At 54.6% G+C, this 20,486-nt stretch overlaps 1 protein-coding gene across 3 annotated transcripts in view; it reads left to right on the plus strand.

The window, feature by feature from the left end:
• LOC148646702 (RAS guanyl-releasing protein 2-like) overlaps positions 1-20,486 on the plus strand; it is a 41,316-nt gene continuing 20,830 nt past the window's right edge. The window contains exons 1-3 of one of the 3 annotated variants that reach the window (XM_088609207.1): positions 1-512; positions 17,258-17,368; positions 17,480-17,582. In XM_088609207.1, coding sequence (XP_088465333.1) covers positions 17,299-17,368; positions 17,480-17,582 — 173 coding nt within the window. In that variant the 5' untranslated portion in view covers positions 1-512; positions 17,258-17,298. Of the gene's footprint in view, positions 513-13,707; positions 13,885-17,257; positions 17,369-17,479; positions 17,583-20,486 lie in introns of those variants that run through there. The other 2 variants (XM_088609209.1, XM_088609208.1) reach the window with 2 other exon arrangements.

Consider the following 20,486-nt stretch of genomic DNA (forward strand, 5'->3'; position numbering starts at 1 on the left):
AGAGACGTTTTTTTTTTCTTCACATTGCTGAGCACAGCGAGAGAAGCCCCGCAGCGCAACAGGCACCGAGCGAGCGCAGCCCGCGGGCGATTGCCTGGCGCTGACAGAAATACAGCCGGACACACACGCACACACACACGTACACTCTCTCTCTCCAGCCTGCATCCAGCCCAGCGCCCTGCTTCTCCTGTCAGCGAGGAATGTCTCTTCTTTAAGAGCGGGGGGAAAAAAAGTTACATCGGTGCGAGTGAGTTCCCGTTCGCCCGAGCGGTGCTGCAGTCTGTGAGCGCCACACACACACACAAACACACACACACACTCGGTTTGGAATACAGGCAGCGGCCGAAGCGGACCGAGCGCCCTGAGCTCCGGGTCCGAGGGCTTTTCCTGAGTTCTGTGAGCCGGAGGACGAGGAGGAGGAGGAGGCGGCGGTGGTGGTGTCGGGCGGTTCTTCTGCCGCGGGAGACAGCCGGACCCGGCTGTTGGATGGGGTTGCTCAGCCGCTGAAGGAGGTAAGACGCCCGGATTTCGGCTTTCCAGAGCGGCGGGCTCGGAGGACGCCCGCGTCCCCGCTGTCGCCGCCCGCCCGTCCGCGGCTCGCCTCGCCCCCCCCTTCCTCGCTCTTCTCGGTATTTAAAAACGAGCGAAGTGGGTGCTGAGCCTTCACAGCGCCGCGCCTCGCATCTCGTCGCGGAGCGGATGCGGCTAGCGCTTGCCGAGTGACGCGTGTTTATTTTTTTATCCGTGGGAAACGGGTCGCACGCCGTGCTGGAGACCGCCGCCCGGGGGGTGTTCGTGTTTCGAGTTAGCGGCAGCGCGTCGCGGTCACCTGGTCATGTAGAGGCACGCTGTCGGGCGACGGGCACCAACTGGCGAGGCGCAAAGCGTGATTATCACGCGTGTGCAGTGTAAATCCCCCCCCCCCTCTTCCCTCCCTTGGAGGGACGTGAAAGGGGGACCCCCTTCCTACGACCGGCTGAGCGCGGGGACCTGGAAGCGCGTGTCCGTCCGTGCGATATTGCGTGTCGTGTCGTGTGAAGCGCGGTCTTCGCTGAAGGACTCCGTGGGGGTGTCCTGAGGCAGCCCGGAGAGGGGCTGTCCACTCCGAGTCCCGGTCCTGGTCCTGCTGGGAGGGACGGCTGTTTCCTGCAGGCTTACCTAGGCTTATTAAAGCACCTGTCGAGGTGCTCAGCGGTGCCATTAAGCCACTGATGAGTGGATACAGGTCTTTGCCAGCAGCCAGACCACCCTGCAGCTCCCTACTGGAGCCCAGCAGTGTGAGCCTCGTCAGTACCTGGAGGGGAGACTCCTGGGAGAGCTGAGGCTGCTGCTGGAAGAGGTGTTAGTGGAGCCAGCAGGGGGCGCTCACCCTGCGGTCTGTGTGGGTCCTGATGCCCCAGTATAGTGACGGGGGACACTAGACTGTAAACAGGCGCCGTCCTTCAGATGAGACATAAAACCGAGGTCCTGACTCTCTGTGCTCATTAAAAACCCCAGGGTGTTTCTCGAGAAGAGTAGGGGTGTTACCCCAGTGTCCTGGCCAAATTTCCCCCCTGGCCTTGACCCATCATGGCCTCCTAATAACCCCCCTCTCTGAACTGGCTCCATCCCTCTGCTCTCCTCCCCACTGAGAGCTGGGGTGTGGGGAGCAGACTGGCGCCTCATCCAGGTGGGGGTACACACTGCTGGGGGTGGAGGGGATCCCCCTGACCTGTACAGAGGTCTGAGTGGAGGCTCCAGAAAGGCGCTATATAGAAGTGTCAGGATTCTTCTTATTAATGATATTATAAAAGCACGTTGTGGTATTCTGTGGTTTGCCAGTGTGTATCAGTCTCACCTGCTGGCCTTTCCAGAATGCCAAAGGGAGCTGGCTGGTAGGTGGGGGTGCAGGGGCAGACCACCCTCAGCTTTCTGATGGAGGGGGGTGGTTGTTGAGGGCGATTATAGGCCGGTGACTAACGAGCAGCTGCAGACTGATCAGCTTGGGGGTCCGCACTGGGGGGTGAACTGCGAACCCCTTTCGTCTCTTCTTGGGTGCTGTTGGGACATCTTGGGGGCCCTGAAAGATCATGGAGTCCTTTGTCCGCCCCCTGCTGTCTTGAAAGGTGACCTTTAGGTTGGAAGACTCACAGGCTGCTGTCACGGAGTACCGCTCACTGGCTGCCGGCTGTCTGTGTGGAGTTTGCATGTTCTCCCTGCGTTTGTGTGGGTTTCCTCCCACAGTCCACTGACAGGCTGGTGGGTTAAGTGGCTTCTGGGAAAACTGGCCCTGCTGTGAGTGTGTGTGTGTCCTGTGATGGACTGACGTCCCACCCAGGGTGTACCCTGCCTCGTGCCCGTTGCTTGCTGGGATAGACTCCAGCTCCAGTGACCTTGCAATGGAAGAAGTGGTTATTGAAAGTGATGGGCAGTTCCCAGTCCTGGTGCTGGTGACCCCACACACCTGCTGGTCTCCAGTCCCTCCCTCCTTCATGAGATCACGGGGGCCTACCGAGGTGCTGCACTGGAATAGTTGCATCGCGTTTCCAGTACCAAGTCTGGGATTTTATTTCACAGACCAAACACAACATCTGGAGCTCCAGCATGTGTATGAGGTGGGGTGGGGGGGGTTATACACAGTTCACATCCATCTTGTTGTGAAGTCAGTGAAGAGGACTGGGTCGGCCAGGGCTCGGCAGAGATGCAGACCAGCAGATGTGGGGGTCACCAGGCCCAGAATTGGGAACCCCCTAGTGTAGCCTCTTCAGAGCCTGTCTGGGGTCAGACTGGACCTGCGGGACCATGAGAGCAAAGGGGTCACACTTAAAACACACACTGTAGTAAATCACCGTGGTGAACGAATGAGGTCATGAGATGGGTCTGATGTGTCCGTGGGGAAAAAACAGGCTTGTAATGGTCAAGAACACTTGTGGAACTGTGATTTTGTTTACCACAAAAAAGGTTCCACTGTATATGAACACTGATGGAGACGTAAGTTGGAACTTCCTGTAAGCCACGCTCGCTTTTTTTTTGTTTAAACGTCTTGAATAAAACCACAAAAAACGCAATTATGTCATGTAACGTCGTTAACACGCGTTGTCGTCTGAATGCCCGCTGGTGCTGTTCATTTGCATCCGGTTCTCTGCGGTATCGATTGATTCTGAGGAGATACTGCTGGCCTCCAGGCGAATGCATTCATTTTTAATACATCCGTTTTTTAACCTCTTCAGCCGGTTCAGGGGCGTGGGGGCAGCCGGGGTCTATCAACGGGCGCAGGGCAGGACGGCAGTCCACCGCAGGGTACGTCTGCGGTTCAAATATGGGGGCTACTTTCACCCTGTCCATTCTCTTAACTGGGTGACCCCCACGTCCCCGCCACCGGCTCAGGGCAGAAAACGGCGGCAGCCCGCGCTCCACCGTCTGGTCTCCGGCGCGAAGGGTTTTTTTGTTTTGTTTTCCACGCTCCGCGATGGTGACGCGTGTCGTGGGCGCCGAGAGCAGAGGGCTCGTTCTCCCCAGTGACAACACGCCGGGGGTCGCAGGCCGGGGTCTCACGCACCCCCCTAACGGCGGGGAGGGGATAAAGTTCTGAAGAACTTCGGCCCATTTAATCGGCAGTCTGCGCAGGTTTTGATCGGCGAAGAGCGTCTTGATCTCGCTGTGTCGTCCCGGCCAGACCGGCTCCGGCTCGACAGATGGACAGGGCCGGAGGGAGTGTGTCTTTGTTGAGACACGAGCCGTGAGTTTACATCCTTTCCGTGGAGGGGGGGAGAGGAACTAGAAACTTCAGTTTCACGACCCAGAACCACCCCCCAAGGCAGGGCCCTGAGTTTGTGTTTGTGTTTGGGAGAGAGCTCTGAAGCGCAGTCACCCTCAGGACCGTGTCTCGGAGATTTTTTTTTTTAATGTGGAAAAAGCCCGTTAGTTACTCCCCGCGCGTCCCAACCGAAACAACAAGACAGCAATGCGAAGGTTACAGGACGGCTCGTACTGGGGTTTCGGTGCAGGAAGTGAAACTACCCACTGCCGGTTCCAGCTGACGCAAACGGGGTAGGGTGAGCGTTTCGACAGTGGAGTAAGCGGCGAGACTTGCTCAAAGCGAGGGCTGTCACATCGACTTTATCACACGCGTCCGCGACCAATACATTCTTTCTCTCTCCTACAGTACTGACACTCATAGGACACAGAGAGACACTCTCACAGGACACAGAGAGCTACACTCACAGGACAGAGAGACACTCTCACAGGACACAGAGAGACACTCTCACAGGACACAGAGAGCTACACTCACAGGACAGAGAGACACTCTCACAGGACACAGAGAGACACAGGACACAGAGAGCTACATTCACAGCACAGAGAGACACTCTCACAGCACAGAGAGACACAGGAAACAGAGGCACTCTCACAGGACACAGAGAGACACAGGACACAGAGGCACTCTCACAGGACACAGAGAGACACAAGACACAGAGAGCCACACTCACAGCACAGAGAGACACAAGACACAGAGAGCCACACTCACAGGACACAGAGACACTCTCACAGCACAGAGAGACACAGCACAGAGAGCTACACTCACAGCACAGAGAGACACCGGACACAGAGAGACACTCACAGCACAGAGAGACACAGGACACAGAGAGACACTCTCCCAACACAGGAACACAAAGGACACAGATACTCACACAGCACAGAGAGACGCACTCTTGCAACACAGAGACACATTGGACGTACAGAGACCTGCAGGACAAAGAGACGCACCCACAGCACAGAGACACACTTGAATGAGCTTGGACTGCTTTTCTCTCGCTCTGTCCCTTGAAATCCATGCATTCATTTTCACACTTCATCCAGCACACCCTGGATGGGACACCAGGGCACAGACAGACACGAACGTACGCACACTTGCACACAGGGCCAGTTTTCCCGGGAGACAATTTACCTACGGCACCAGCACTAGCATCCTTTGGGATGGTGGGAGGAATTCGGAGCACCCAGTGGAAGCCGCGCGTGAGAACATGCAAACTCCACGTAGATGGCACCCCTTGCAGTCCTCTGTTGTTGAATTCAGAGGGCATCAGGGGCGTGCAGCTTGTTCCCAAAGAGAGCAGGGGTTCGCGCAGCAATGTTCCTTGTGTGGCTTGACTGACTGGCACCTGACTTGGCCACAGAATGCTGTGGCCACCTCTGGTCTGAAGGAATTAGAATGGGAGTTCAAGGCAGGAGAGTCTAGGAGGAGCCTCTTTACGCACAGAGTTGTGGATGCATGGAACAACCTCTTTGTAGAAGGTGAATCACTGGGATCGATTCATCGGTTTTTAGTCTTAATAGTCCATTGCATTGCTTTAAATTCCCACTTATTGTAATATACACATTGCCGGATTGCTTTTTTTGCCCTTGTATTCTGCCCTTGAGCTGTGTTCTTGTGTCTGCCTGAAAAAGGTTTCAGCCAAAACAGCGATGACTGACTCCAGGCCGTGCCTCCAGGAGGTCGCCAGATTCTCCAGAACCCTGCGTCCGACACAAACGCTTGATTCGAGCTTCCAAAATCCTCTCTACGTCGTGGCTAGATGGAGCTTTTTCCCCAAGGGACGTTTACCCCTGCGTCTCACGAGAGCGTAGCCTTGGGTCCGAGCCAGGGCACGCAGGGCTCCTACAAGCACTCACACAGACACACACTGGAACTCAAGGGCGCATACAAAGACGCACACACACCCTCACACACCCTCAAGCTCAGGGACCCTCGAGCTCAGAGACACACACAGAGGCACACACACTCGAGCTTATGGACACATGGAGACACACACACTCGAGCTTATGGACACGCGGAGACACACACACACACACACTCAAGCTCAGGGACACACGGAGACGGAGACACACACACTCAAGCTCAGAGAAGCACACGGAGACACACACACACAAGCTCAGGGACACACGGAGACATGGAGACACACACACACAAGCTCAGGGACACACGGAGACATGGAGACACACACACAAGCTCAGGGACACACGGAGACATGGAGACACACACACAAGCTCAGGGACACACGGAGACATGGAGACACACACACAAGCTCAGGGACACACGGAGACATGGAGACACACACACAAGCTCAGGGACACACGGAGACACGGAGACACACACACAAGCTCAGGGACACACGGAGACATGGAGACACACACACAAGCTCAGGGACACACGGAGACATGGAGACACACACACAAGCTCAGGGACACACGGAGACATGGAGACACACACACAAGCTCAGGGACACACGGAGACATGGAGACACACACACAAGCTCAGGGACACACGGAGACATGGAGACACACACACAAGCTCAGGGACACACGGAGACATGGAGACACACACACAAGCTCAGGGACACACGGAGACACACACACACAAGCTCAGGGACACACGGAGACACACACACACAAGCTCAGGGACACACGGAGACACACACACACAAGCTCAGGGACACACGGAGACACACACACACAAGCTCAGGGACACACGGAGACACAGAGACACACACGCACAAGCTCAGGGACACACGGAGACACAGAGACACACACACACACGCACAAGCTCAGGGACACACACACACACACACACACACACACACACACACACACACACACACACACACACACACACTGCTGGTGTGCTTCAACGACTTGTGGGCTCCAGGACAGGCTCCTGAGATCGAAGTGCTCCCGAGCACGGGTGGGACTGGCAGCGGGGTGCAAAAGGAGGTTGTGTTGAAAAACACAGTGGCGAGCAAAATGACTCACCGAAAAGTGAAAGAGCGAAGGCGATTCACCCTGATCGTGCTGCCTACCCAGGATGCTTAGGGGCTAAAGGAACTCGGGCCCACTTGAGAAACCCCCTACGGTGACCCTCGTTCGGTTCCTCGGGAACTCACGGACCCCAGCCTCTCATCCCACGTCTTTCCAAGAATCCCATTGGGATGCGTGTTTTAGGAACGGGCCTGGGGGGGGCGGGGACTTCAAGCGGCCAGCTGACGGCGCGGCGCAGAGATAAGGCCCTCCTGGGGGTCCGTATCTGCTCTCCCGCGCGTCCCCCGCCTCCAGCGGAGATAGCGCCGCTCAATCGGGCTCGGCAGATGCTTCCTGTTTAACTTCTGGGCTCTGAAGCTTTCGTCAGCTGCCCGATGTTCACTGCATAACACATTCCGGAAGAGCGACCGCCTGTGTGTGTGTGTGTGTGTGTGTGTGTGTGTGTGTGTCTCTGTGTGCGTCCCTGAGCTTGAGTGTGTGTGTGTGTCTCTGTGTGCGTCCCTGAGCTTGAGTGTGTGTGTGTGTCTCTGTGTGCGTCCCTGAGCTTGAGTGTGTGTGTGTGTCTCTGTGTGTGTCCCTGAGCTTGAGTGTGTGTGTGTGTCTCTGTGTGCGTCCCTGAGCTTGAGTGTGTGTGTGTGTCTCCGTCTCCGTGTGTCCCTGAGCTTGAGTGTGTGTGTGTCTCTGTGTGCGTCCCTGAGCTTGTGTGTGTGTGTGTGTGTGTGTGTGTGTGTGTGTGTGTGTGTGTGTGTCTCCGTGTGTCCCTGAGCTTGTGTGTGTGTGTGTCTCCGTGTGTCCCTGAGCTTGTGTGTGTGTGTGTCTCCGTGTGTCCCTGAGCTTGTGTGTGTGTGTCTCCGTGTCTCTGTGTGCGTCCCTGAGCTTGAGTGTGTGTGTGTCTCTGTGTGCGTCCCTGAGCTTGAGTGTGTGTGTGGGTGTCTCTGTGTGTGTCCCTGAGCTTGTGTGTGTGTGTGGGTGTCTCTGTGTGTGTCCCTGAGCTTGTGTGTGTGTGTCTCCGTGTCTCCGTGTGTCCCTGAGCTTGAGTGTGTGTGTGTGTGTGTGTGTGTGTGTATTCCATCGCCACTTTCCGTTTGTTCCTGAAAGGATCAACGCACGAGCCGTTACAGCAGGGGGGTCCCCCAGTTCCTGGGCCTGGTGACCCCCCCCCCCCCCACCTGCGGGTATTCAATTCAAATCAACTTTATTGTCATTAAACTGACACAGGTGCACAGTATAATGAAAAGTGTTTCTCATTAGTCACTCAGGTGCAGTATAGAAATAGGACAGAAGATAAGACAATAGACAGTTACACCATAGCAATAACAGTAACGTGTAATAACATAACATAAATAACATGTAATCAAAACTGCAAAATTCCGCAAACAGAGAAAATATATAACAGGACAAAAACAGTTCAAGGTAATTCTTGGAACAGTGCAAAAATAGTGTGGTTAATTAATAAATATAAAAAATTATTTCGACCGGTACAGTTTCACTGGGCTATCGAGGGGACAGTACAATTTCGGCTTGCATGTGTGTGTAGTGGTGTAGGAGTACAGTCCTTGTGGGTATAGGAGGACGTTAGCAGAGATCATAGTATGTATGTGTCGGTGACACAATCAGACCTCTTCACTGACTTCCTGATAAAAAGACAAATGAGAACTGTTTGTTCCCAGCTCCTAAACCAGCCAGAGCTGTAACTGCTGTGTTTTGTGAGTGAAATAAGATCTCACGCTTGTGGGACTAGCAACTAAAATGCAAATATTTCAATGAACCGACTTCACACACGGGGAAGGGGGGGTCCCCCTCCCTCCCTCCTGCCCCCTTCCTGCTCTCCTACAGTGCTCCACTGCCTGTGCTGACCCAGGTCTGACCCAGATCTGCAGGTGCCTCAGGACTTGAGGTCTTTGCTATGGAGAGGTGTGGCTGGTTTCTCAAGCTGGCTGTGTGAAAAGGGAACTGCTGGGGGGGAAAATACTGACACAGAACATCTTACTCGGTGTTTATAGATCGGAATCATTCCACAAGACTGACCCCTCCTATCCAAAGGTTTTGGGAATATCTCGGCACATTGTATGTCCCTTGACTCCTGCTGGCTGTCAAGTAGTAGCAGACCAGACTTTTGGTGTGCGGTCGTGAGGAAATCGTATAAATGCAGAGAATTCACTCGGAGGGGACATACCGTGTCTAGGAGGAGCACTCCGCCTCCAGATGTCTTAATATTTTTTTGACCAAAAATAGTGCTGTACTGCTGGTTGAGAGAAAACGGGAGGAGGGTCCTAGTTGTTGGTTGCATTGCCTTTTTTTTGGCGCTCGGCTAGAAGCAACAGCAGACCTGGCTAATGCGTCCGTGCCACACGGCCTCAAGATCTGCAGGTGGCCTCCAGCAGAGATGCATCCAAAGCTGCTGGCTGAGGGGTCCCCCCCATGGGCTTTGGGGGAACATCCTGGCGGAGTCAGTGCTGTGACATTCGGCCGCTGCAGGTACCAGAGTGGATTAACCTGCTGTTGAGGGTATCGGCTAGCGTCTTGATAGGAGGGAGCCCGTATGTGTGGGATTAAGGCGTCTGTCAAAATAAGCTGTTGAAAATAATAAACATCTCGCTCAGCCATCCGTTCAAGGGCTCCATCACGCACTGCGCTGGATGGAAGTCTAGGCAGTTATTTCTGACAGTTTGTCTGTCAGGGTGCTGAACGATCTGCAGATAACATCCATTTGCACCCTTCTCCACATGGTGAGTTTCAGGAAGACGGGCAAAAACTCCCATGATTCTGTTTTTTTCTTTGTTACTGATCCTCAAACTCAGTTAAATATCCTCGTAATGACCAATTAGGTGACTGGGGCACATCATTTCAGAATCAGGAAGGAAGCTGACCTTCACCTTGTCTGCGCTGTTCAAACAGAACTTCTTCTTGTTTTCCTGCAGAAAGAGGCTGGGCCTGATTCATTGTTTTGGTATTCCTGTAAAAGCTGACTGTGGCATATCATGGCAAAAACAGGCCAGTGCAGTAAGGAACAGTCAGAGCAGGGTAAAAGCACAGTCCAGTGCAGTAAAGCCCAGTGAGATCAGGGTAAGAGCACAGTAAAGCCCAGTGAGATCAGGGTAAAAGCACAGTCCAGTGCAGTAAAGCCCAGTGAGATCAGGGTAAGAGCACAGTAAAGCCCAGTGAGATCAGGGTAAAAGTACAGTACAGTGCAGTAAAGCCCAGTGAGATCAGGGTAAGAGCACAGTAAAGTCCAGTGAGATCAGGGTAAAAGTACAGTCCAGTGCAGTAAAGCCCAGTGAGATCAGGGTAAGAGCACAGTAAAGTCCAGTGAGATCAGGGTAAAAGCACAGTCCAGCGCAGTAGAGCCCTGTGAGATCAGAGTAAAAGCACAGTAAAGCACAGAGAGATCAGGGTGAAAGCACAGTCCAGCGCAGTAAAGCCCAGTGAGATCAGGGTAAAAGCACAGTCCAGCGCAGTAAAGCCCAGTGAGATCAGGGTAAAAGCACAGTCCAGCGCAGTAAAGCCCAGTGAGATCAGGGTAAAAGCGCAGCCCAGTGAATTCCAGTGCAATGGTAGTGAACAGTGTTAAATGCACAATACAACTACAAAAACCCACATTTACACGAGCAAACTGACTTGTACAGTGTGCTCAGTGTCCCGTCCTTGGTTTCTGATCCTGGTAGAACTGCGAGTTGAACACCAGCCATTTTGGTGCTGTTTCAGGCTGTAACTGGACTGAGTGGTTTTGTTTTTTGCGTTAGATCTGCTGTGCAGTCAGAGAGCCCCCGGGCACACCCACCTCGTGCTGGCTGCCAGGGTGCAGGGCTGTACGTTGCTGATTTGCATGCAGGCAGGAAGACTGGCACACACAGCGAACACCAGGGCAGTGTTTGCTCTAAACAAGCCGCTGTGTGGGAGGCAGTGGACTGGACGGGCTGACCCGATAGCCGATGGGGCTATTTCTGATCAGGCCAGCCCTTGTGAGTATGACCAGTCCTCCCTCACCGAGCCCTATGAGAGCTCCTTCTCGTCGTCGTCATCATCATCGCTACTCAGGAGGTCGAAAGTGCCCGATGGCGGGATTCGAGTCAGCTGGTTAAGGACGCCGGGCACAGAAGGGGGGGGCACGCTGAATTTTTATTTCCTTCTTGCCCGTGGTTCAGTGTGAGTGTGAGTGTGAGTGTGAGTGTGAGTGTGAGTGTGAGTGTGAGTGTGAGTGTGAGTGTGAGTGTGAGTGTGAGTGTGAGTGTGAGTGTGAGTGTGAGTGTGAGTGTGAGTGTGAGTGTGAGTTCTTGCTTGAACAGTGGGCTTGCTGCTCGTGCTCCAAGATTTTACTTCCTTCTTTGTGCACCTGAGGTGTCGGCTGTGTAATCGGTCCCTAATAACGTGCTTAGCCGGGTTTCTCAGCTCTTAAACTTGTTAAACGCGAATCTTGGACCACCTTGTGTTATTTTACAGAGCCCCAGTCCGATAGGGTTTAGGGGTTGACTTTAAAAAAAATCGACCTGGACCAATCTAACTGTGGTTCAGTTGAGGAAGTTGGAGATCAACCTCAAGCAAAACTCAGACAGTCCTTCACCCCTGCAGGACCAGTGTTCCATTCATTGAAACTTGCTTAACTGATCGTTTGCTTGAACACACGTCTTAATCTGGAAATTCCAGCAGGTTCAGGGTGACCTGGGAGACTGTCTGGATTGGGGCGCTCCAGGACCAGAGGTGATCGAGTGCGATTCGTTAGCCCTGGTCTCTGAAAGCTGCTCCCTTTGAGAGCTTTGAAGATTTCAGTTTCAAGCCTTCAGTTTCAAACTCGGGGGGCTGCTTCAGGTTCTGTGACACAGAGCGCGTCGCTCCTGTGGAATCGGAATCTCGGAAAGACGATGAGGCTCATCCCTCGTCCCGCTCGGAGACCATAAAAGAACGGAGTCTCTTCAGTCCCGGGCGGGTGAGACAGAGGGGACCTTTATTTCAGACAGGGGGTTACTTGCAGAATCTGGGAAACCTAGAAACATGGATCTGAGGACCCAGGTGGAGAGGGGCGTGCCTTTGATGCTGCAGTCAGAAAGCACCTCGTCAACCTGTACCCAAAGAGTGGTGGGTGTCTGGAACAAAGCGCCCGGCTGTCCTGTTGAATCTGATTCCCTGGGATCCTTAAGGAATAAGTGGGATGAAATCCTCAGGTTGGGAACTAATAAACTCCCAGTCTCCCCCCTTGATGTCAGATAGGTGAATCGGGAGCCCTGAGTTCTGTCGAGTCCAGTCTCGTGCAGATGGCGTATTTTGAGAGCGCATGCATTTCAGACATCGTCCTCCCCCACGGTCAGTAACCCAAACGCTGGGATGCGCCGTTGGTCACGGAGTCCAAAAATAGCAGAGGGAGAAGACGGCTCCGAGGTCTTCCCCAGTTCTCCCTGCTCGGCTCGCTGTGCTTCTGAAGGGCTGTAATTCCGTGTGTCCGCCCACCAGCGTGGAAGGAGGAGGGGGTGGGCTCTGTGGAGTGACTTAACGCTCTCACGCCTCCGAGGACCGAGCAGGGGGAGAAGGCAGAGCTGATGCATCTATGTAGACATATTTTGACTCTACAGATCAATCCCCCAGTCCCCCCCCCGTGTGTGTGTGTGTGTGTGTGTGTGTGTGTGTGTGTGTGTGTGTGTGTGTGTGTGTGTGTGTGTGTGTGTGTGTCAGGCTCTTGCCCCAGCAGGAGGTTGCCTGGCGTTTCCTGGGTTCGATTCTGGCCCCAGGCACCCGTCTGGGTGGAGTTTGCATGTTCCCGGTCTTGCCAGGGGTACAGGAATCCTCCCACACACGTCAGATAGGCTTGATAGACTGCTTGTAATTGCACTAGTTAATTTCACTGTGTGTGTGTGTGTGTGTGAGTGTCTGTTTTTTTGTGTCTTTGTGTGTTAGGGAATGTGTCAGTGAGTGTGTCTGTGTGTCTCTATGTGTGTGTCAGTGTGTTTGTTTTCTGTGTCGCAGTGTGTCAGTGTGTCTGTGAGTGTGTCATTGTCTTTGTGTGTGTCAGGTAGTGTGTGTCTGTTTTGTGTGTCTCTGTGTGTGTCAGTGAGAGTGTGTGTGTGTGTGTGTGTTTTTTAAGTGCAGTTTCATAGTCCTTTCCTCTGGAGGCAGGGGAAGGGGGGGTAGGTTTCACAATCAAACCACCGTTGCTAAACTTACGACACCCTGCGCTCACTCTGATCTGAGCTGACCCCCGGCGCTCATGCCCTGCCTGTGGGTTTCCGGAGACGACCGCGTCACGACTATGTTCGTCTCCACCCTGGTATGTATGTGTGCGCTTGGTACGAGCAAAATATGTTTTTAAAAAGCATCGCGTCTCGGGGTTCGGTGCGGCCGAGGCAGACTTTGTCGATGTGCCCCTCCTGCCGTTTGAATGTTTTCGCGGCGAGCAGGAGTTTCACGAACGCGGGGCTTGGCAGCTAGGGGCAGAGGTCAGAGGTCAGGGTTCAAAGGGTTAATGCTCAGGGGGCACAGCAGTAGAGGGCTCCAGTCCTGCAAAAAGAAGAACAAGCAAATGTGTCCTGTTACAGTCACTTTGATAAAAAAAAAAATAACCACGCTGTAAAGTTTAAGTTTATTACTAGACCTTGCATCTAATGACAGAGTTCCAACTGCCTAACTTCAGTGAATTGCACGTCTTGGATAAAATATTTCTGATGCACAACTTGTGCTCTCAAAAGCAGTGAACTGAAACAGATAAACTGTTTACACTTCTAGAGCGCTTTTCTGGACCCTCCACTCAGAGCTCTGTAGAGGTCATGGGGATCCCCTTCACCCCCCACCAGTTCGTACCCCCACCTGGATGAGGCGCCAGTCCGCTCCCCACACCCCAGCTCTCAGGGGGGAGGAGAGCAGAGTGATGGAGCCAGTTCAGAGAGGGGGGTGATTAGGAGGCCATGATGGGTAAAGGCCAGGGGGGAAATTTGGTTAAACGGGTGCTTCTTTACGCAAAGGGTGGTAGGTGCCTGGAACAGACGGCCTCACCTGTGCCGGTTTCCCCTGGATCGTTCAGGAAACACCTGGATGATGAGATCGACGCGCCACCGAGTAGCTGGGCGAGCTGGAGACGTGCTCCTCTTTTAAAGGAAGGCTTTCCTTGTGAGTGCAATAGTAAACCTTTCATTTTCAGCGCCTTTCCTAACAGCTTGTAGGTGGCAAAGTGATGGCTGCCCCCCACTACCCAATTTGAAGACTTGAGTAATGGTTTCGATGGCTCTATAGAGAGGCAGTGTGTCTGTATTATCCCCAAAGGGGGCAGTGTGTTTTACAGACAGCATAAAGACGACGCAGAAACAAAATGCATGTACAGAATAATCTGGTCCGCAAGGTCATGGCCCCAGGTCTAAATGCGACTTGAACCTGTCTGGTTTGAAATTGGGAAGTCTGTGCTCCTAGGGGAGGAGCTGGAATTCATTAGGGCAAATCCTGGGAAGAGATCCTATAGGATGGAATAGGCTTAACGCAAGACCAACCCGTGGATGTGGGAGAGGGCGGAAAGATCAGCACCAGTTTGAGAATGGTTTGGGGACGCCGATCCCCCGAACCAGCAGACCAGGGCAAAAGTGAAAGCGGATTCGGCGCAAGGCTGCTCAGACACGATCTGCAGCGCCTCGTCAGCCTTGAAGTGCTTCAGCTTCCTGAAAGCACGATAGGCGCTCTGGCCCTGCCTCAAAATCCAACCGCCAGTTTCCGCGAAAGCCCCTAAATACCCATGCGGACCCACCACCTCCGCCCGGCTCTGCCGAGGGTCCCGGGGGGTCCGTCTCGCAAGCTGGGGTGCGAGATCGAATGGCGCTGAGAACCGCGCCCCCCCCCCTCTTTCACGTGGATGTATCCCCACGATTTCCCCTTGTTTGTGCTGAGAGAATACCGCTGGCTTTAAGGAGAATTCCTTGCGCTTATATAGCACTCTTCCGGAGACGCTCGTTCCGGCTCGGCCCGCATGACCCTTTTCCCCCCCATCGCGGCAAGCTTCTCGCAGCGGGGAGGGGTGGGAGGCAGTCCGCAGCGTAGCGCGCTCTTCCGGATCGGGAAGAGGGGAGCGGGGGGGGACCTCTCTGCCCTGCTCGCGGCCCTGATGGAACGCTGGCTGGGGGGGGGGGCTTGGCGCTGCTGGAGGTTAGGCCATCTGTCAGAGCCCACCGTGGCTCCTGGCTGATGCTAACCACACGCACACGCATTCCCACACACACACACACACACACCTGGAAACACACACACACACAGGAACACACACACACACACACCTGGAAACACACACACACACCTGGAAACACACACACACAGGAACACACACACACACACACACCTGGAAACACACACACACACACACACACACACACACAGGAACACACACACACACACAGGAACACACACACACACACACAGGAACACACACCCATGCAAGCACGCATGCATACAAACAGAGACATACACAGACACACACACACACACACACACGCAAGCATGCATGCATACAAACAGAGACATACACAGACACACACACACATGCAAGCATGCATGCATACAAACAGAGACATACACAGACACACACACACACGCAAGCATGCATGCATACAAACAGAGACATACACAGACGCACACACACGCCAGCATGCATGCCTGCACACACACATGCATGCCTACACACACACACAGGCACAAACATACACATGTGCATATACGCACCCACATAACGTGCACACACACACACAAAACACCTACCCTAAGGGCCTGCTGCCCTGCTACACACACACACAAGACACAAGGCTCTGTCTACACCCACACTCCTGCCCCCAGCTGTATGAGTCGAGCAGCTGCTGGGTGCCACCCGGTCGTGTGCCTGGGATGGGGTGGGCACGTGTGTGGAAGTCTTGTCATGGGGCATCACCCTCAGCAGCAGAGCCTGGTTTTGGGAGAAAAATGTTGTGTAAAAACTGCAGTTAGCAAGTGTCTGTTTTCATCAAGCGGCTGCCCAAAGTTCACTGACCGGGCAGCGTAACACACACACACACACACACGCCCCATCTCTCCCAGCTGTTCTGTTTTTCTGAGCAAGAAGAGGACACTGTGGGCTGCTCTCACACACAGACGACTTCCTGTTTGCTTTCTGGAGCGTGCTGCGAAGGAGGGGGACCGTTATCTGGCCGGCGCCTCTCGGGATCGCAGGGCCCCGGGAGAAAGAGCCGCATTGTCCCCCCCGGGGCGAGCAGGGCGCGTGAGCTGGGGGGGGCGGCCGTGGCAGGAGGTGGCAGCGCCTGCACCTCCCCTATTTTTTCCAGAAACGCTCTGTTTTCGGTCTGCGGTCGTGTCGTTCGCCGGAAAAACAGCCAAGGCGAAAACACACACAGGGGGACCCTGCCCTCATGCCTACCCCACCCCTCACACACACACACACACAGAGCACGGTGCCTCACATTTCCACTACCACAGGTCCCTCTTCCTGCCTCTGCTGAAAATTGAGGCCGAGGGGGGAGGGGGTGGGGCACGATCTTTTTGGGGGACGCCCCATTGTGGGGGGTTTTGCCGCCTGTTCTCCCAAGGGGTTCCCCCTTTTTTTGGGGGGGGACGTCACGTTCTCCCTCATGATGGGCCGGGGAGAATATGAATACTCCTGACACTTCTATATAGCGCCTTTCTGGAGCCTCCACTCAGAGCTGTGTACGGGTCAGGGGGATCCCCTCCACCCCCAGCAGTGTGTACCCCCACCTGGATGAGGCGCCAGTCCGCTCCCCACACCCCAGCTCTCAGTGGGGAGGAGAGCAGAGTGATGGAGCCAGTTCAGAGAGGGGGGTTATTAGGAGGCCATGATGGGTGAAGGCCAGGGGGGAATTTGGCCAGGACACCGGGGTAACACCCCTACTCTTCTCGAGAAACGCCCTGGGATTTTTAATGACCACAGAGAGTCAGGACCTCGGTTTGACGTCTCATCTGAAGGACGGCGCCTGTTTACAGTCTAGTGTCCCCCGTCACTATACTGGGGCATCAGGACCCACACGGACCGCAGGGTGAGCGCCCTCTGCTGGCCCCACTAACACCTCTTCCAGCAGCAGCCTCAGCTCTCCTGGATGAGACGCAAGGACTAAGACCATTACAGTTTTGTTGAATTTAATCGGGATTATTCTGCTCCTGGCAGTATGTGTACTCGTATCGTACGCATACGATCTGCTCTGTTCTGGCCAGGCTATCTGATCTTGTTTTGAACAGTGTGTCACGGACGGGATTGTCTTCTATCTTCAGTGTGCAGATAGGGCCCACGAGCAGCACAGGATGCCTGCAGAGAGCAGATTTCCTAGAATCGCTCGCCCTCCCTCGTTTCGCAAGTTCTTCATTCCCCAATCGGTTCTTTTTCTGGCACTTTTGCGCGCGTCACCGGAAGGCAGGCGGTGGGATCCCTTTCGCTGAAAAAGCGCTGCTACACCGCACGCACCCAGATACACCCTGCTCTTCTCCTCTGTCCCCCCCCCCCCAGTCCTGCCGGCTTGAGGAGAACGCCCGCGGAGGGAGGGCGGAATGGCGACCCCGTCGCTGGAACAGCCGGCGACCGTGGACGAGATGGTGGAGGCCTGCGTCGGCGCGTTCGGTGAGTCCGGCCACCCGTCGGCGTCGCCTCTCTGGCCTCCCACCCCCCCCCCCCAACCCGTGAGGGAGGGGGGGGGTGTCACCTCATCTGTGTTCCCCCCCCTCTGTCCAGATGACAAAGGAACGCTGACGGACAGCTCCCTGGTCCGCATGTTCCTGATGATGCATCCCTGGTACCTCCCCTCCACCGAGCTCGCCAAGAAACTGCTCGGCAAATATCCTTTCGAGCCGCGGCGGCTACAGGGAGGCAAGTGGAAGGTTTCTTCCACACTGGAGAGCAGAAAGGAGAAATACGGTCTTCTTCGGCTGTGTGTGGGAGAGGGAGAGGAAGGTGTAGCAGGGATAGAAAGCTGGGAGAGAGGGAGAGGAAGGTGTAGCAGGGATAGAAAGCTGAGAGAGAGGGAGAGGAAGGTGTAGCAGGGATAGAAAGCTGGGAGAGAGGGAGAGGAAGGTGTAGCAGGGATAGAAAGCTGGGAGAGAGGGAGAGGAAGGTGTAGCAGGGATAGAAAGCTGGGAGAGGAAGGTGTAGCAGGGATAGAAAGCTGGGAGAGGAAGGTGTAGCAGGGATAGAAAGCTGGGAGAGGAAGGTGTAGCAGGGATAGAAAGCTGGGAGAGAGGGAGAGGAAGGTGTAGCAGGGATAGAAAGCTGGGAGAGAGGGAGAGGAAGGTGTAGCAGGGATAGAAAGCTGGGAGAGAGGGAGAGGAAGGTGTAGCAGGGATAGAAAGCTGGGAGAGAGGGAGAGGAAGGTGTAGAAGGGATAGAAAGCTGGGAGAGGGAGAGGAAGGTGTGGCAGGGATAGAAAGCTGGGAGAGAGAGAGAGGAAGGAGTAGCAGGGATAGAAAGCTGGGAGAGAGGGAGAGGAAGGTGTAGCAGGGATAGAAAGCTGGGAGAGAGGGAGAGGAAGGTGTAGCAGGGATAGAAAGCTGGGAGAGAGGGAGAGGAAGGTGTAGCAGGGATAGAAAGCTGGGAGAGAGGGAGAGGAAGGTGTAGCAGGGATAGAAAGCTGGGAGAGAGGGAGAGGAAGGTGTGGCAGGGATAGAAAGCTGGGAGAGAGGGAGAGGAAGGTGTAGCAGGGATAGAAAGCTGGGAGAGAGGGAGAGGAAGGTGTAGCAGGGATAGAAAGCTGGGAGAGAGGGAGAGGAAGGTGTAGCAGGGATAGAAAGCTGGGAGAGAGAGAGAGGAAGGAGTAGCAGGGATAGAAAGCTGGGAGAGAGGGAGAGGAAGGTGTAGCAGGGATAGAAAGCTGGGAGAGAGGGAGAGGAAGGTGTAGCAGGGATAGAAAGCTGGGAGAGAGGGAGAGGAAGGTGTAGCAGGGATAGAAAGCTGGGAGAGAGGGAGAGGAAGGTGTAGCAGGGATAGAAAGCTGGGAGAGAGGGAGAGGAAGGTGTAGCAGGGATAGAAAGCTGGGAGAGAGGGAGAGGAAGGTGTGGCAGGGATAGAAAGCTGGGAGAGAGGGAGAGGAAGGTGTGGCAGGGATAGAAAGCTGGGAGAGAGGGAGAGGAAGGTGTAGCAGGGATAGAAAGCTGGGAGAGAGGGAGAGGAAGGTGTAGCAGGGATAGAAAGCTGGGAGAGAGGGAGAGGAAGGTGTAGCAGGGATAGAAAGCTGGGAGAGAGGGAGAGGAAGGTGTAGCAGGGATAGAAAGCTGGGAGAGGGAGGGAGAGGAAGGTGTAGCAGGGATAGAAAGCTGGGAGAGGGAGGGAGAGGAAGGTGTAGCAGGGATAGAAAGCTGGGAGAGAGGGAGAGGAAGGAGTAGCAGGGATAGAAAGCTGGGAGAGAGGGAGAGGAAGGTGTAGCAGGGATAGAAAGCTGAGAGAGAGGGAGAGGAAGGTGTAGCAGGGATAGAAAGCTGGGAGAGGGAGGGAGAGGAAGGTGTAGCAGGGATAGAAAGCTGGGAGAGAGGGAGAGGAAGGAGTAGCAGGGATAGAAAGCTGGGAGAGAGGGAGAGGAAGGTGTAGCAGGGATAGAAAGCTGGGAGAGGGAGAGGAAGGTGTTGCAGGGATAGAAAGCTGGGAGAGAGAGGGAGAGGAAGGTGTATCAGGGATAGAAAGCTGAGAGAGAGGGAGAGGAAGGTGTAGCAGGGATAGAAAGCTGGGAGAGAGGGAGAGGAAGGTGTAGCAGGGATAGAAAGCTGGGAGAGAGGGAGAGGAAGGTGTAGCAGGGATAGAAAGCTGGGAGAGAGGGAGAGGAAGGTGTGGCAGGGATAGAAAGCTGGGAGAGAGGGAGAGGAAGGTGTGGCAGGGATAGAAAGCTGGGAGAGAGAGAGAGAGGAAGGTGTGGCAGGGATAGAAAGCTGGGAGAGAGGGAGAGGAAGGTGTAGCAGGGATAGAAAGCTGGGAGAGAGGGAGAGGAAGGTGTGGCAGGGATAGAAAGCTGGGAGAGAAAGGGAGAGGAAGGGGTGGCAGGGATAGAAAGCTGAGAGAGAGGGAGAGGAAGGTGTAGCAGGGATAGAAAGCTGGGAGAGAGGGAGAGGAAGGTGTAGCAGGGATAGAAAGCTGGGAGAGGGAGAGGAAGGTGTAGCAGGGATAGAAAGCTGGGAGAGAGGGAGAGAGGAAGGTGTAGCAGGGATAGAAAGCTGGGAGAGAGGGAGAGGAAGGTGTAGCAGGGATAGAAAGCTGGGAGAGAGGGAGAGGAAGGTGTAGAAGGGATAGAAAGCTGGGAGAGGGAGAGGAAGGTGTAGCAGGGATAGAAAGCTGGGAGAGAGGGAGAGGAAGGTGTAGCAGGGATAGAAAGCTGGGAGAGAGGGAGAGAGGAAGGTGTAGTAGGGATAGAAAGCTGGGAGAGAGGGAGAGGAAGGTGTAGCAGGGATAGAAAGCTGGGAGAGAGAGAGAGGAAGGTGTAGAAGGGATAGAAAGCTGGGAGAGAGAGGGAGAGGAAGGTGTAGCAGGGATAGAAAGCTGGGAGAGGAAGGTGTAGCAGGGATAGAAAGCTGGGAGAGAGGGAGAGGAAGGTGTAGCAGGGATGGAAAGCTGGGAGAGAGGGAGAGGAAGGTGTAGCAGGGATAGAAAGCTGGGAGAGAGGGAGAGGAAGGTGTAGCAGGGATAGAAAGCTGGGAGAGAGGGAGAGGAAGGTGTAGCAGGGATAGAAAGCTGGGAGAGGGAGAGGAAGGTGTAGCAGGGA

Source organism: Lepisosteus platostomus, chromosome 16 (assembly GCF_059453375.1).
Source record: "Lepisosteus platostomus isolate fLepPlt1 chromosome 16, fLepPlt1.hap1, whole genome shotgun sequence".
NCBI classification, from domain to species: domain Eukaryota; kingdom Metazoa; phylum Chordata; class Actinopteri; order Semionotiformes; family Lepisosteidae; genus Lepisosteus; species Lepisosteus platostomus.